The sequence below is a fragment of the Siphateles boraxobius genome, unplaced genomic scaffold (genome assembly GCF_051911475.1).
Source record: "Siphateles boraxobius isolate OS27281-9 unplaced genomic scaffold, OSU_SipBor_1 6, whole genome shotgun sequence".
NCBI classification, from domain to species: Eukaryota; Metazoa; Chordata; class Actinopteri; order Cypriniformes; family Leuciscidae; genus Siphateles; species Siphateles boraxobius.
Genome location: NW_027509186.1, coordinates 35,962,119 through 35,978,513, shown reverse-complemented (window position 1 = coordinate 35,978,513; position 16,395 = coordinate 35,962,119). Strand labels below are relative to the sequence as shown.

Here is a 16,395-nt window from a genome sequence, read left to right as displayed (position 1 = left end):
TCATGTCGAGCCGAAGGAGGAAGATCAGCTCAATGTCATGTGAAGTCTGTGGCAGTGTGAGAAAACATGACCCGACACACACATACACACTCTCCAGTGTGTGACGACGACTACTACTACCATCTGTTGAGGGCTTCACAGAGAATCATAATGGAGGAAGTACACGGCAGAGCGAAAGAGTCAGGGACACCCTCGACCCTGGCCTTAATTTGACACAGATGGAGGATTTCTCATTCACATGACCTGAAGCGACCTCACACACACACACACACACACAGACACACACACACACACACACACACACACACACACACACACACACACACACACACACACACACACACACACACACACACACACACACACACACACACACACACACACACACACACACACACACACACACACACACACACACACACTACACACACACACACTAGTACCATTCTCAGGATGGGCCCCAAGTCTCTTCACAGCCGCCATGCTGTGGACACTGATGCCTCGTGGGTATTCAGAGCCGCTGTTGAGCTTATCGTCAACTATGATGATATGTCGTAATCTCGGAACCTCAAGCAAAATGTTCTGTGTTTCAAAAAAATTCAGAAAAACTTTAGTGCATGTATTTAACTGCCATTATGTGATGTATATCAGAGCAAAATATAATATTCAGTAGGAGGGATATGATTTATCTATTGGGATTGGGTTGGGTCATGTAAACTACTTTATCCTTTGCCAGCAACATATTTAGTTACATTAGATGTTTTTTTAAAGTCATATTAAAAAATATCCGAGTAAAACCAGTTAAGATTACTACATAAAACGCTTTGTTAGTCAGGAGTGTCTGATCACTTTGAGTTTGGTTTCCAGAAGGTCTTTGCTGGTGATGATGTGGGAAACTTCAGCTTCATTGAGTCCATGAGCAATAGCAGGACCTCCCAGAGTAGAGTAAAGAGTTACCACTGTAAAACACACACACACATGTTGGGTCTTCATGTTTAATGGGGACTTTAAAGAGACATCATGATTTTTATACTGTACAAACTGTATATTATATCCCCTAGCCCTAAACCTACCCATCACAGAAAACTTTCCGCAATTTTACATGTTCAAAAAACATCACTTAGTATGATGATTTATAAGCGGTTTCATCACGGGGACAAAAATGTCCCCGCAAGGACAAGGAATTTGCATATTACCATCCTTGTGGGGACGTTTTGTGAACCACACACACACACACACACATTTTCCCCTTAAGTTTGAGCATGCAGTTGTGTAACTGTGTCAGTTATCAGTAGAAGCAGCACGCATGGCTGTGAAAAGTTCAGGATGAGGGCAAACAAGCACAAGCCAGAACACACGTGCACAAACACACACAGTAAATAAAGCTGATCATGCAGATATGAATAAATATTCATATAGATATATGCACAATTTTGCACATGACAAACATGTATGAAACAATCCATGTGCAATTACTTTTGTGCTCATCCACATACATCAACACACACTGACAAAAGCACACTGAGAACATAGGGGGTCCGTGAGCTGCGTTCTGTGACATCATCAGTCTGCGTCACTGCCTGAGGGCGCGACACTTCAGCCGTGAGACACAAACAGAAAAGAGATCACCACGGAAACATCAACATGCACACAGATGCAAATAAGATTAAATGTGTAAGAGCACACGCACACATTATCTGACATAAACACATGAAATAATTCATGTTTGCAACATATGAACACACAGATACTCTCTCTTACACACACACACACACACACACACACACACACACACACACACACACACACACACACACACACACACACACACACACACACACACACACACACACAGGCCGGATGACAACAAGTACGTGAGCATCTGATGTTGACAGGAACACCAGGGTGCAGAAGTCAGCCAAAGAGACATAGAAGTCTGTGTGTGTGTGTGTCGTTTATGTACAGTGTGACAGACACGAGGGGGTAAATCTCATGATAACATGTCTCCAAAAAACAATAAAATAAACATAAATAATATATACATTTATATTAGTTTATAAATTATTTGTATTTTATATATATATATATATATATATATACACACACACACAAACACACATAATTTACAGCATTATATATAATATATATACAATCTATGTATGATATAATGTATTACATTATCTATATACACATTTAATTTATTTTATTTATATATATATTTTTCACGCACAGACATATTTGTTTGTGTGAGAGTGTGTTTGTATGTGTGTGAGAGTGTGTTTATATGTGTGTGAGTGTGTGTGTGTGTGTGTTTAGGGATGGCCCCAGACCTGAGAAAAATCACGTCGCCATCAGACACTTTAGAGGAAAATGAGAGGAAAAAAAGGAAGGCAAGGAAAATAGAGAGGAGGAGGAGGTGGGGAGGAAGGCGAGTTTATATAACAGCAGTGCAATGAGGACAATCTGACTTCCATACAAAACACACACACACACACACAAACCTCTGTATTAGCCCCATGTGTGTCATAAACACAAATATGAAACAAATCTGGCTGTAGACTTGCATAAATGTGCAGGTCGAGATGTGCAAATGTAAACATGAACAATAGTGTCACATTGTGTGCCTATGTGCCATGTTGAGTTTTCTATGATGCATAAATAAGTAAAATTGACTAAAGCTTAGAAATTCTGTAATTTCTGTAGAAAATTCCCGCTTTGACAATGTTAGGAAGTTGCTTGGGTGTTTCTATGCATTTGCAATTTTCTAAAAGATTTGAAGCATGTTGCAACGAGTTTGCACAATCTAAATTATGTGCTGATTCTTTAAAAAAAAAAAATCCTCAAAGAATCCTATACCAACTCAAGAAACCTAAACAGCCAAAAACCGGTTCTTTGCTGAACCCAAGAGATGATCTTTGTTTTGTATGTGTTCGTGTGACTCACATGGGAAGTTGTACATGAAACAGGCTTGTGCCGCTATGATCCACTCCTCTCTGGTCTCGCAGATGATGGCAATGTTTTTCAGAGGTTTCTGTCCTAGAGAAGCCAAACCGCTCCCGAACGCTCTCACCTCTTTATACACCTGATCATACGACTTCCAGCGATACTCTCCCAAAATCACCTGCAGAGAAACAGAGAGAGTTTGAAAGGGTAATTAGTCCACCGGTCACCTGTTCAGTGCTTCAACTTTTCCCCTGCCTACAGATCAACAGCTCCTCCTATTGGTTCATTATATAGTCACAGTTCATGGAGAATTTATATAGTCAACATTTCAGAAGAATTTGTGTTTAATCTTTTTCCAAAAGTTCACTTACAACGTTAGCCAAGGTTTTTTAAAGTCATAACATCACTCGTGTCCCACATTATGCACAATACACTTTGCACAAATGCACTATGTAGTGCATGAACTTTATAAGGTTATTTTGTCATTTAACATCCGACTTTGAAAGCTCCTCCCGCTCTGCTACCTTGTTAAAACTGTGTCAGTTCAGAGCATGAAGTGTCCAACATTCCACACTTCATCCGGGAATTTAAACTGCACTTTTCCCATTTGGAATTTCCAGTGTGAACATCAGGGTCATAACTTTTTGACTATTTTTCAAAAAAGATTTCCTGTATCATACATCGATGAACTTTTGCTTAAAAACAATGAAAAAGCCCCTAATTCCTCTAAGTTTAAAAAAGGTAACCCTAGAAAAAATATGGGAACAACCATATAACAAACATTACTGCTAATATATTATAACATATTATATTACTGCTTAAATGAATATCAAAAAGTATCAAGTTGAGTTGTTTGCTTATAAAGCTCCCTCTCTCATATAAGTACCAAGATTTGGATTGTTCTAGACATTTTCAGAAAATTCTAAACAGAGCAGAAACATTTGTTGTATGATTGTTCCTATTTTTTTTTAATCTGGGGTGACCTTTTTTTTTTAAGCTTAGAGGGATTAGGGCATTTTTCATTTTTTTAAGCAAAAGTTAATTAATTTATGATACAGGAAATCTTTTATTTGAAAAATTAGTCAAAAAGTTATAACAGTGAACACACTACTCACACTATTTATACTACAAATAGGCATAGAATAGCGAATGGGGACGCACCTATAGTTGTAAATTTTTAACCTTCTGTCTGACCTTTACAATTAAAGATATGGGTAATGTTGCTTAATAAAAAAAAATAGTTCAAACTCTTCAAAATAGCAAGAAAATCCTGTTTTCTGATATGATCAAGATTAATGTACTATGTAGACATACTTTAACTTTTACAAACACAAAGTATTATTATTATTGAAAACAGTATAATTATTATTTTTTCTCTCCTGTATTGTACTGCTATATAATACCCATGCCTCCTTATTAGCATTTAAATGTAAAGTTTGTCATGATTTTTTTTTTTTTGTGCACGGACAAATTAACTTGAAAAATCCCTCCACAGTCTCTTTACACAGTATATTTCAACATTTATATATCAATGCCTGTTCAGTATTCAGAAACTTTGTAAGGAAGTTGTCATTATTTTTTACATCCAAAGAATTTCCAGTCGTTTACATAATAATAATAATCTTGAAGATACAGATATTAAAGCAGCCTGATAAGGATAGAAAATGGTCCCTTCAGGAGAAAAATAAAATGCCAAAAAAGTGCATCAAGTATCAGGTTTGTGTTTTGGATGTTCAAACCAGAATGGTGTACAAATAGAGCACTCTCTTAAACAATGTTAATACACCAAGCAGAAAGAAACCCCCAGCAGCAGTAGCAGTTGCTTGGGATGCAGAATCTTGCACAACAGCAGCACATGTTCGGCAGCTTTGGTTAAGTAACAGCAGCAACACAGGAGAATATTATTACTATATGAGCTGCTCCAGCGCTGCACAATAGGATTACCATCAGAACTGAGAGATCATTCACATGCTGCAGGTCAGTTTGTTACAGGCTGGTTGACTTAAACGGGTCATGACATGGAAAACAAGATTCTCTCTGTGCTTTTGAAAACAGAGTTTAATGTGTTATGTAGACACACACACACCCACAGAACACAAAACAAACCTCCCTTATTAGTCCACTCAGACCATTTATTAAACCAAGTTATTAAAACATGTAATTCAGAAATCATCACATTTATGACATCAGCTCATTAACTTTAGGCCCAATATTTGAATATAGCCTATGTTTAATTAAATGTATCCAATATTTGAATATAGCCTATGTTTATTAAATTGATCCAATATTTGCATACACACTATCGGTCAAAACTTTAGATTCATTAAGATTTTTTTATATTCTCTTATGCTCATCAAGGCTGCATTAATTTGACCAAAAATACAGTAAAAACTGTATTATTGTGAAATATTATTACAATTTACAACAGTTTTCTAGGTATTTCTATATTTTAAAGTGTAATTTATTAAATGAATGCTTTTATTCAGCAAGGATGCATTAAATTGATCAAAAGTGACGGTAAAGATATTTGCAATGTTAAAAAAAAGGTTTAAATAAAATAAATGCTGTTCTTGTCTTGAACTTTCTATTCATCAGAGAATTCGGAGGAAAAATTGCATCACGGTTTCACAAAAATATTAAGCAGCAAAAACTTTTTTCAAGATTGATAATAAAAAAACAATTATTTTGAATTGAGCCCCAATAATAACTGATAATAACCGAGCAGCAAATCATCATATTAGAATGATTTCTGAAGGATCATGTGACGCTGAAGACTGGAGTAATAATGCTTAAATTCAGCTTTGATCACAGGAATAAATTACATTTTAAAATATATTCACATATAAAACAAGTGTCTTAAATTGTAATAATATCTCACTGTTTTTACTGCATTTTTGATCAAATAAATACAGCCTTGGTGAGCAGAAGAGACTTCTTTCAAAAAACATTAAAAAAATAATATGTAATATATACAATTAGTTCAAACTTTTGGCCAGTAGTGTAGGCTTACTAATCACTATACAATAATTTCCACCCAAAAGTAGCATATACTAGGCAGCGACAGTGTACATTTAATTTTGTGTCTAATTCAATACTTTTAAATCATTTTATAATATAATATTTTTCCTTAATTGATGAGCAAGTTTTGTTTTTAGCATGTTTTCAATGATTAATCCATTGGTGGATGACTAGTTAACCATCTCTAAGGTGAGAAATGTTCATAAAAATTAAACTATGACTTTTGGTTAAACCAACAATATGAGATGACATCAGTGGAGGGGGCGTGGGGGGGGGGGGGGGGGGGGGGGGGGTTTGGCGTTGCTTCTTCAACACATCCAAGAGTTTTGAAGGGCCAAAGCATAGCATGGATTTCAAGACGATACACACCTTCTTGAAGACTCTTCCATCCTCCTGACCTTCGTCTTCCTCGCTCAGCAACTCTCTGGTGCCCAAGCAGTCGAGGTCTGGATGGCGGCTTACGGTTGATTCAAATACCCGATCGAGTGTGTTCACCCCGGGCTGTAGGCACATTGCCAGCGCTCTCAGCGCTCCGACATCCCGGTACGGTCCCGACGGGTGCGCACTCAGGGAACGGCCTTTCACCCTCCGTGAACACTCGGAGAACGACTGCGATTCGGACGATCTCAGCAACAGGTACGGCAGGTAAGAGATGAGAGAATAAAGCCAAACCACCAATCTGAATATGACGACCACGACTGGACTCACATCCTGCTTCAGCCTCATACTGACAGAATGAAATAGAAAGTTATGATGTCACTTCCTCCTCTTCTTTTCTTTTCCTCCGCGATGTGTCAGTGAAGCTTTGTTTCTAAACAAGAAAAACAAGCAGTCAGTCTTCCATGCTGTTGAACACACACTAACACCGAACAGCATCAGAGCATTCAAATGATCATAAACCAAAAACCAAAAGGTCATGGGCGATTACTTGTTAGACGGAAATTTCACAACTTCGACCCATTTGACCCAATCCGTGAGAGGAGAGACAGATTTGAAATTGGTAAATGGGTGTGTAACGTCTAACAACAGCCCAGATTTCGGCACAAATCCAAAAGTGGGTAAAAGGTGACATTAAAACTAAGCATGTGCATGAGTTTTTGTGAGCTTGGCTCAGGGTTATTTTTGTTAACTAAAACCATAAAAACCAAATATCTGGACACAAAAGAAGCTATTTTGAAGAATGTTGGCAACCAAACAGTTGACAGACCTTTATTGACTTCCATACTTAGAAAAAAAAAAAATATATATGGAAGTTAATGGGGTCCATCAACTGTCTGGTTCCCAAAATCCTTTAAATATATTATTTTGTGTTCAACAGAAGAAAGAAACTTGAGGGTGAGTAAATGATGACAATTTTCATTTTTGGGTGAACAATCCCATTAAAGCGACTTTGACTAAACTCATGCTGTTATTTTTTTCCATGGAACACAAAAGGAGATAGCCTACAGTATTTTATACAATATAAATTGTACTGTTTTCCATACTAGGACATTTTAAAGTGTAAAAGCACAACTTGTGTGCTTAATTCAAAGTCTTAATGGGCACATGAGCTTTGTGTGAGGAACTGACTGAAATTTAAGTCATTCTTTCTATCACTTTCTGCCAGAGATGACCAAGCTGCACTGTGATCAATCATGTGACACACAAGAACCAATGCGATTTGCCTTTAATGACACTTGGTGCAACGTTCGTTTAAGCATGAATGAGAATTGTGAGGGGGAGATTATAAGTGCATAACGACTTAATTTCATGAGTGAATAATGATAGAATATTATTTTTTTTAAGGGGGGTGGTTATTCCTTTAAAATTAAAGATTGCCATTAATTAATTAAATCAATTGTTCGCATTCATTAAGCTATTTTCTGTGATTGTGTGGGCACTTCCGATTAATTTGCCACTATAGGAAAATAAAGGGAAGAATAACAAAATGCTGTAAATGATAAAATAATTTGTGCTACAAACCAGTGTGTTTATGATAACGATAATGAATTAAAATAATATGATAACAAGAAACATTTTGCAATATCAAGCAGCAAAACGGACAGCTTTTTGTTTTTATACAACTAAAATAACTGGAACCGAAGCCTCGACACAATCAAGTTACACGAAATAAAAATAATTTAGAAATATTAAAAAAAAAAAAAAACTAATAAAAATGACAAAACGTAAATAGAATAAAATTACTCAAATTAAACAAAAGAAAAAATGAAAATATAAAAATAATTCAAAATATCAATATATTTGAATAGTGAATATGCATGACATGAATGTATAGTGGCATGGTTGGGGAAGTGGGGGATTGGGTCACTGGTTGAAGCTGTCCGTGGTCCTGAAGCCACCCAGGTCCCTAAATTAAATCCTGTATTAATAATAATAAGATTGACATGTCTGTTTGACAACTACCGGACCATCTACCCAGGGCCGAAGAGCATAATCTGACATTGCAACATTATCCTAATAACACACGGGAACAATACGTCGGATGGCTATTTTTGCCCATATCGTGACATCACAACCAGCCTCCCAAGATTACATACAATCACAAAACACATAAATACACTCTTAGAAAGGAATGATGCAATGGGGTTCTATAGAACACTATATAGAAATATAAAAGAATACAGAACCAATATGAGTATTACAGTCAAATAATCCCCAGTGTTTGCATACTGTATGCAAAGCAGATCAAATAGAGGGTGGTGATGGCGCAGTGGATAAGACACATGCCTTTGGTGTGAGAGACCTGGGTTCGAATCCACTGAGAGACACCAATGTGTCCCTGAGCAAGACACTTAATCCCTAGTTGCTCCAGAGGCGTGCGACCTCTGACATATATAGCAATTGTAAGTCGCTTTGGATAAAAGCGTCAGATAAATGAAAATATCCAGGAATATTTCAGAGGTACTGGATCATGCACACAACGGCCAACGAGCAAGATCTAAGGAAGCTATTTCTGCAGATGTCATTTATTATTCACACTCACTCATCAGTGTCTGTAAGAGCAAGGCCTCAAATATCCCTTTCATGCATTCTCAGGGATCTCATGAATAACTCAATGAGTGTCAGCAAATGCATGACAGTCTAAGATCACCCAACTCTGCTCTGCTATCCAGAGTATAAAGTTTTAAAATTAAGGTTTTGGTATTTATATCTTATAATTTGTTTTCTTCCTGTGAGATGCACAATGAAAGTGGATGGTGGTGATATATAGGCTATTAGCCTATATTCAATTTTAATATTACAGTCAAGCTCCTAAGGCAGAAAAAAGCACCATTAAAAGTTGTGTGTACTATTGTTTTCAATCAATGCTGTTAATCAATGCTAAGCCTCCAATCTTATTTGCAGTCGAGTTCAATAAAATTGAATTGGATTGGAATTAATTAAAGCTGTTATTTTTGGGTAAACCGTTCCTTGATGTCCTCGACACATTTTTAGCCTCTCCTTTTTTTCTTCATCATTCATTTTTATGTACATCGCCCCAAAACCCATCTTTTTCTGAGCGCTGAGTGAGTCACAGCAGTCTTTTCAGTGTAAATAAAGCGAGAGTTATTCAAGCTCAAGTCTGAATGCTCTTAACCAGCAAATCTAATGCAGCATGTAAGAGCATTGCACAACAACATGAGCTGAATATCGTGGGTCTGAAACAGAGAGTGTTCTGTATTTATGATGAAAATGGTTTTGTGTGATAAATCTGAAATCGCTGCTATTCATGATGTGAAGAAAGAGAGGCGAGATTTACTTCCTCTTTCCAATGAAAGGATCGTTGTTTGATACCACCAACACTCATACAGGATTGAAGAAGAGGTTGAGAGAGAGAGAGGAGAGTTGTCATTGTGTCACGTTGTGTAAAGTAACACAGAGAATGTGCATCGTTGTGCCCTATATGAGCATCTGTGGCCATCATCTGTGTGTGTTTTCTGCAGTCAGTGTCCGGCAAGAAAGGACGGTTGAAGAAAATGTTATTTTGCATAAAGAAGTAGCACTTATGACATTACTTTATAAAAGCACGTTTCACCCAAATCCTGTCAGAGCACAATTGTTTTTTTTTTTTAAATAAAATGTTTGCATTGCATTACTGTAATGAGAACTAAACTCATTCAATTTCAATGAACACTGTTGACTCCTGGCGACATGAGCGTAATAAAAACATTTATTGGAATGGCTCAGTGGTAGTGGCATTCAAATAATGTCTCAATTCAAGTCTTAATGGACCATTCTTTATGCAAAATATTAGGATTTTGATTTAGGGTTAAAATGTGAGAAATGTTTTGATCGTTTTCGTGTCATTCGCTGAAAAGCACAGATGTATCTGCCAATAATTGGTATCGGACGATAAAAGCAAGTATTTTCACCATCGGCTGTCAATCAAAAGGGGGCGGAAAAAAGACTGCAACTCAGACTGTGTGAAAAATTAATGTAACAATAACAGAAAAAAACGCAATAGTAAAAAAATAGTTTAAAAAGCGACATAAATCCCCATTTACAGGGTATCTGCACATTTTTAACAGCAAATTTAATGACTTTTAAGACCTTTTTTTAAGTCCTCTAAAAGGCAAATTTAAGACTTTACCACGAAAAAAAAAAAACAGGAAAATGTTCAGCACGACACAACAGTGTTAATTTGACAGTGTTAAAAGACTAAAACATTTTTGTTTTAGTCTTAGTCTTCATCTTCAGATGAAAATCCTTATTGGTCTTAGTCACATTTTAGTCATTTTGTCTTTCATAGTTTTAGTCTAGTTTTAGTTGACAAAGTCATTGCATTTTTTGTCAACTTTTAGTCATTACTTTCAGTCAAACTTCAGTTACCGACATTCATTTTGGTAGCTATTTTATTTGAGTCTTTAGACAAAAATTTTCATTATAATTTTTCACTTTAGGCCAATTCAATTAAGCTAATGAGAAATTTGAATCAAGGTAACAGGCTGTATTGACAATGCACTCTTTAGCAGTAGCACTTCTGCAATTCTACATATCCTTGTTCCTTAGTTCAGTGGTTCTCCAATTTTTTAGAGCGCCGTAACCCCTCTTGTTCATTTTTTACCTTTATAAATACTTTTGTAAAATAAATAATGCTTTAAATAAAACAATGTTCAATAAATATGCAATGATAGTAAAAACGAAGTGATACTTTTAAATATTAAATTAAAATCGCCGGTAGGTGGCGGTAATTCACTGTATTGAGTCATCAGGTCATTCATTCATTCATTCAGTAACAAAGCAAGAGGCTGTATTTATGAACGATTCGTTCAAAGCCACAGATTCGTTCTCGAATCACCGCTGTGTGCTGCAGTTCTGCCGAGGCTTTCGTTGCAAAATAGCAATAATATGATCAACATTAAAAACACTGCTGGATATCAGCCTGCATTTTGATCGCAGATTTAGTCGCACAAACAGCGCAAGCGGCTCGTGACCAGAGTTGGGTATAACGCGTTACTGTATTCTAATTACTTTTCGTGGTAAGGCAGTAATGTAACTCATTACATTTTAAATTTATGTAATTTGATTACAGTTACTGATGTCAATAAAATTCAGTTACTTGCGTTACAAATGTATTGTTAACAAAAAAATATTTAGTAAAATGCCTTTCTAATCACGTTTGGCCGGCTGCGTCAGCATGCGCTTTAATGAATTACCGGAGAACGCGCTTCATGAGGCACACACACACACGCAGCGCTACACTGTTTGGAGCACAGTCTGGCCGTTTCTCAATAGTAGCCTACGCAAACTTCGGACTTGCGTCCTTGGTAGTTCAGACTTGCCAAGTTCGACTCAGGAGAACGAACTCCCGAGGACGAGAGGACGCGAGTCCGGTTATTCTGCAAACGGAACCGCGGCGTTCTTGATCGCGTCACTCAGCACGCTCTGGTTACTCCTGTTATCTCTTTATGTAGCTATATTTCAGGCAACAATTAAACGAAATATGGTATAAAGTACAACTCTGCCTCTTTTCGTCAACAATAAAACAAAATATGATACAATAATATAATATTATTCATTCATATAATACAAATGTGCGCATACATTGATTATCTTCACTGCATATATTTATAACAACACGATATATAAAACACAACCCTGCTTCTTTTTGTTTTCATTTTAAAAATATGAAACATTATTGATCATTAAAACTAACATTTAACAGAGACAGACTTGTCATTTTATTTTATTATACATGTACATACAGTGAAGAGAATGTATAGTAAAATAAATATAAAAAATATTCTATATATTTTAAAATATATAAAATAAAATTACACAACCCTGTCTCTTTTTGTTAAATGTCAGTTTTAATGCTCAATAATATCCAGTATAAAAGTATAAGTAGCCTAAAAGGTATAAGAAGCTGTACAATTAGAAATAAAGCAAACAGTTCAGTCAAACACAAGTCAGCTCTCTAAGGGCCCGTTCACATATCGCGCCTAAAAACGCGTAGAAAACGCTAGGCGCACGCGTTCTCTTTTTTCCAAAGAAGCGCTAGGGCGGTTGCGCTCCGGAGGCGTCTGTCGTTGCTAAGCAACCATCAGCTGCTCTCTCCGTTACATGAAGGAAATTTCAGCAATGGATTTCCACCACCGAAAAACCCTTGCTGTAACCCTGTTACAAGACTTATTTACTCAGAAAAGTAAAAAACGCAGTGTTTGGGTGCAACCATGGGGAAATCCCTGGACCGCAATGATGAGCCGTTCCTCCATTTAGTTCTGCTGAGGTAACAAAAATGGCGAGGAAGCTGATTGGTTGGTTCGTGTCACGTGACCTACGGTGCGCTTGCGGCATTCTGAAAAGTTGAGATGTTTTTATCTCGATGCGGCGCGGACGCGCCTGGAAAAAACGAGCGCGTCGCACCGCGACCGCGTCGCTTCCATTATGAGCGCGCAAACCGCGCGCCTCCATTTGAAATAATGAACTTGAGCGCGCAAAAGACGCGATATGTGAACGGGGCCTAATAGGCTACAAAGTTAAAGTCACCTCTCGATGCATCCTGGGTAAAAGGGGCGGATCAGGAACACATCAGTGGTCTTGAACTTGACTTGGCTAGATGTGAACTCTGAATTGGAACAGTACTTGGGCAGCGACTGATGACTTTTCACAAGTCCACAAGAACATATTGAGAAACAGCCCTCTCTTCTGTCTCGCATTCGCGCTCTTTCTCGCTCGCTCTAGATTCCGGGAGATTTGAACTAATTTGCGGGCATCAAGGAGCCGCTATCAACATGCGGGAGACTCCCGGAACTTCCAGGAGACTTGGGATGTCTGTATTCTCCAATATTAAATTACGGAAAGAACTGAGTTTCACTTTGTAGTGTATTCTTGTAGTTTTAATAGGTTTTCAAAGTAACTTGAAAGTAAAGTAATTAGTAATCTGATTACTTTTTACATGCAGTAATCAGTAATGTAATCAAATTACAATTTTAAAGTAGTAATTAGTAATTTGTAGTGGATTACTTTTTTTGAGTAACTTACCCAACACTGCTCGTGACAGAATAAAGACCAACTGAATGACGCTTTAATTTAAGTAGAAAATCTCAAATGAAGATCGCTGAACTCCAGCTTACTTGTCTGTGTTTTCAGATCATCCGCGCTTCTAAAGCAGTGTAGAGAGAGCCCACGCGCGCATGGTTGCCAGATACTATTGACAAGACCGGGTATAAACAAGCAGCAACCTCCCTGTCTCTCGCTTTGAACCAACGCGGAAGTGAATTAAACTGCAATTCATCGCCTGGCCGCTTGAGGCTGGCAGCAAAAGTGAGTCAAATCTGTATCTCCCCCATGTTAAAATGCCCAACTTTACAGCAGAAAAAAATATGTTTACAGCCTGGTGTCCTAAGTTGTTTTGGTCTATACAGCTAATTTTGCCCTTCATGACAACTGTGAGGGGGGTGAATTTTCTTTTGAACTCATCCGTTTAAATTATATTAAGCCTTAAAATGCTGCATAATCAAGGGCGTGGCCACTTGAGTGACAGGTGGATTGCCGCTGCTGTTACTAGCCGTTTGTCTGCTCTCTGTTAGCCGTCATGTCACCTCAGCTGATTCCAGCTGCTGAACTTGGCATCTCTGCCGTGTTTGTACTTTTTCAGGATTATTTCATACAATTTATTACACGCCGACCTTATACCTTCGCCCACTCCGTTGGATTCCGTCGTTGTCGAGTATCGAGAGAACAACCAGCGCTGTTCTTCAGTTGTTTTCCTCTGTGAACATGCACTCATGGATGTCTGACAATATCGTTGCTTTTTGGAGTTCAGGTTTAAAAACGTCTAAGATCTAGAGGCCACACTCGTTCTGCGGTGCCGTTGATCTTACGGAACAGATAGACTATAGTATGCTTATTTAACTTTTTAGTGTTCAATAAAAAGTACCGTCAGATGAAATCCTGCAGGTGTCAGTGCTTTCTCTTCGTCCCTTAAATGAGTGCGGATTTCTAGTGCATTACTTTAACTTCTTAGGTAATATCTATCAGAATTTAAAATGGACTGAATAAAGCTCTCTACGAACTTGACGTGCGGTGCCGCGCTGACTGACATGTATGCGCATCACTGTCACACACACGCTCAGAGCAAATATTGTAAGTTACTGCATGAGAATAATAATGCATCACAATACACATAGTCTCACGGTTAGCTATGTCTTTTAACTATTATAGTATTTCAAAGGGCAAAAACATGAACTTTAACTATTGGCTTTAGGTCTACTTTTTCAAGTCAGCTGTCACTTTAGCGCGAGGCCAGTAGCACATTAGCTTAACCTGAGCAAAGTCGATCACGTCGAGCTAGGCAGGCGTAGTTTCAGGATCCAGGCACCTCAACTCCACCCACGTCCCGCCTTTTTGTCCATTTTCGTTTATCCGGGAGTGACGCACTGTGACGCGCTTCCAAGATGGCGACGAGCGACTCCGCCCACTTTAGGCTTCAAAAACGCTCTTCAGAAACCTACGGGTGACGTCATGGACACTACGTCCATATTTTTTTACAGTCTATGGGTAGAAACCGTGTTCTTTTAACAGAAAAGCTCTGACTGGGGATTTTAAATTATTTAAATCTGGCAACCGTAAGCATGAACGCTCGTAAACACAGTCTGTAATGTGTTGTCGTCTCCTTTATTCGACAAAAACAAGTGGTTTTGGTCAAGTTTGTATTTTTTTAAACACACTTCAGTCTCGTCTTTTTTCGTCAAAGATATTGTAGGCCATTTGATATTGCACAGTTATCGTTTAATGACGTGGGTATCGTCTCTCATCGTCGTGTCTTAGTCAGGGTCAACGAACATTTTTCGTCATAGTTTTCAATAACGAAATTAACACTGCGACACGACACAGAATGGTGTGGCGAAGCATAGCGGCACAGCTCACCAATGCTGGTGTGGCAAACCATCAACGCAACGCATTTATCAATCACTTACTCGTCAGTCACCTATGGAATGATGCAGGTTGCACCCACATAGATCAAAATGCTGCCCCCAAATGGTGTGTTGTTCAAATTGCGGATAAAAAAAAAAAAAAAAACGGACGGAGTTGGACAGTAAATTTAAGATCCCACGTGAAATTTAGGACCTCCTTACCGGAAATTTCAGATTTCAAGACATTTTCAGACCTTAAAAATCGAAATTTTTTATTTAAGACGTTTCAAGACTTTTTAAGGACCCACGGGGACCACTAGCGGCGCCATTAATTTGATTGTAGGTGGGCCTCCAGAAACCTGGATGGGCCAGTTAAAATAAGAAAAAAAAAAGAAAAAAAAGAAAAGAAAAAGGGGTTCCCCTTCATCTCCGTTTCAGCGCTTTTCTGCGGCACTGAGGACAGCGACTCAGTAGCCTACCTGTGTGGCTCTTGTGTCGCTGTCCTCAGCTCAGTGAAGTAACGTTAGCCTAACTGGAGGGTCGTACACTGGACAAGAAGCGCGGCGCTGTGCCGCGTCGCGTCTAGGACAACTCGTGGTATCGCACACTGGACGCGCACTTTCTCAATTTATGGCCAGCAATACTGTTATGTTTAAGGACATTATGGAATTAAGATAATGTCTGTACTATGTTATGATTGTACTGTACAATTAAATACAATCGTTGCTGACTTTGCAGTCTGAACACTTTACCTCAGAGCGCCCGTTAATTGAATGAATTGAGAATATCAGCTGAAAATCCGATAACATCAGCAATTTTCATTCAAGCAGCTGATTTCTGTAAATGAACATAAAACTAAATGTATATTGCAGCACAGGGTGAAGTCAGTATGTACATTAATGACGATTTGAGACAAATAGGCCTACATTTAAATTTAATACAAAACAAATGGCGCTCTGTGGCGCGGCAGGATTTTGAACAAGGTCCTGAGCCGTTGCTGGGTGCCGCAGACAGACGAATGGCGCCGCTGGTGTGTGTACACCGTACACTCATAGCGAATAAAGTGTTCGAATTTTAAAGATGCCGCGCTGCGCTT

General features: G+C 38.1%; 1 protein-coding gene across 3 annotated transcripts in view; it reads right to left on the bottom strand.

Annotated features, from left to right (window-relative positions):
- The window catches only part of acsl3a (acyl-CoA synthetase long chain family member 3a), a 43,990-nt gene that overhangs the window by 25,154 nt on the left and 2,441 nt on the right, over nt 1-16,395 (bottom strand). For all 3 annotated transcript variants that reach the window (XM_077207018.1, XM_077207015.1, XM_077207017.1), the window contains exons 2-5: nt 6,331-6,772; nt 2,944-3,121; nt 850-959; nt 444-582 (exon numbers count right to left, since the gene is read on the bottom strand). In XM_077207018.1, coding sequence (XP_077063133.1) covers nt 444-582; nt 850-959; nt 2,944-3,121; nt 6,331-6,687 — 784 coding nt within the window. In that variant the 5' untranslated portion in view covers nt 6,688-6,772. The remainder of the gene's footprint in view (nt 1-443; nt 583-849; nt 960-2,943; nt 3,122-6,330; nt 6,773-16,395) is intronic.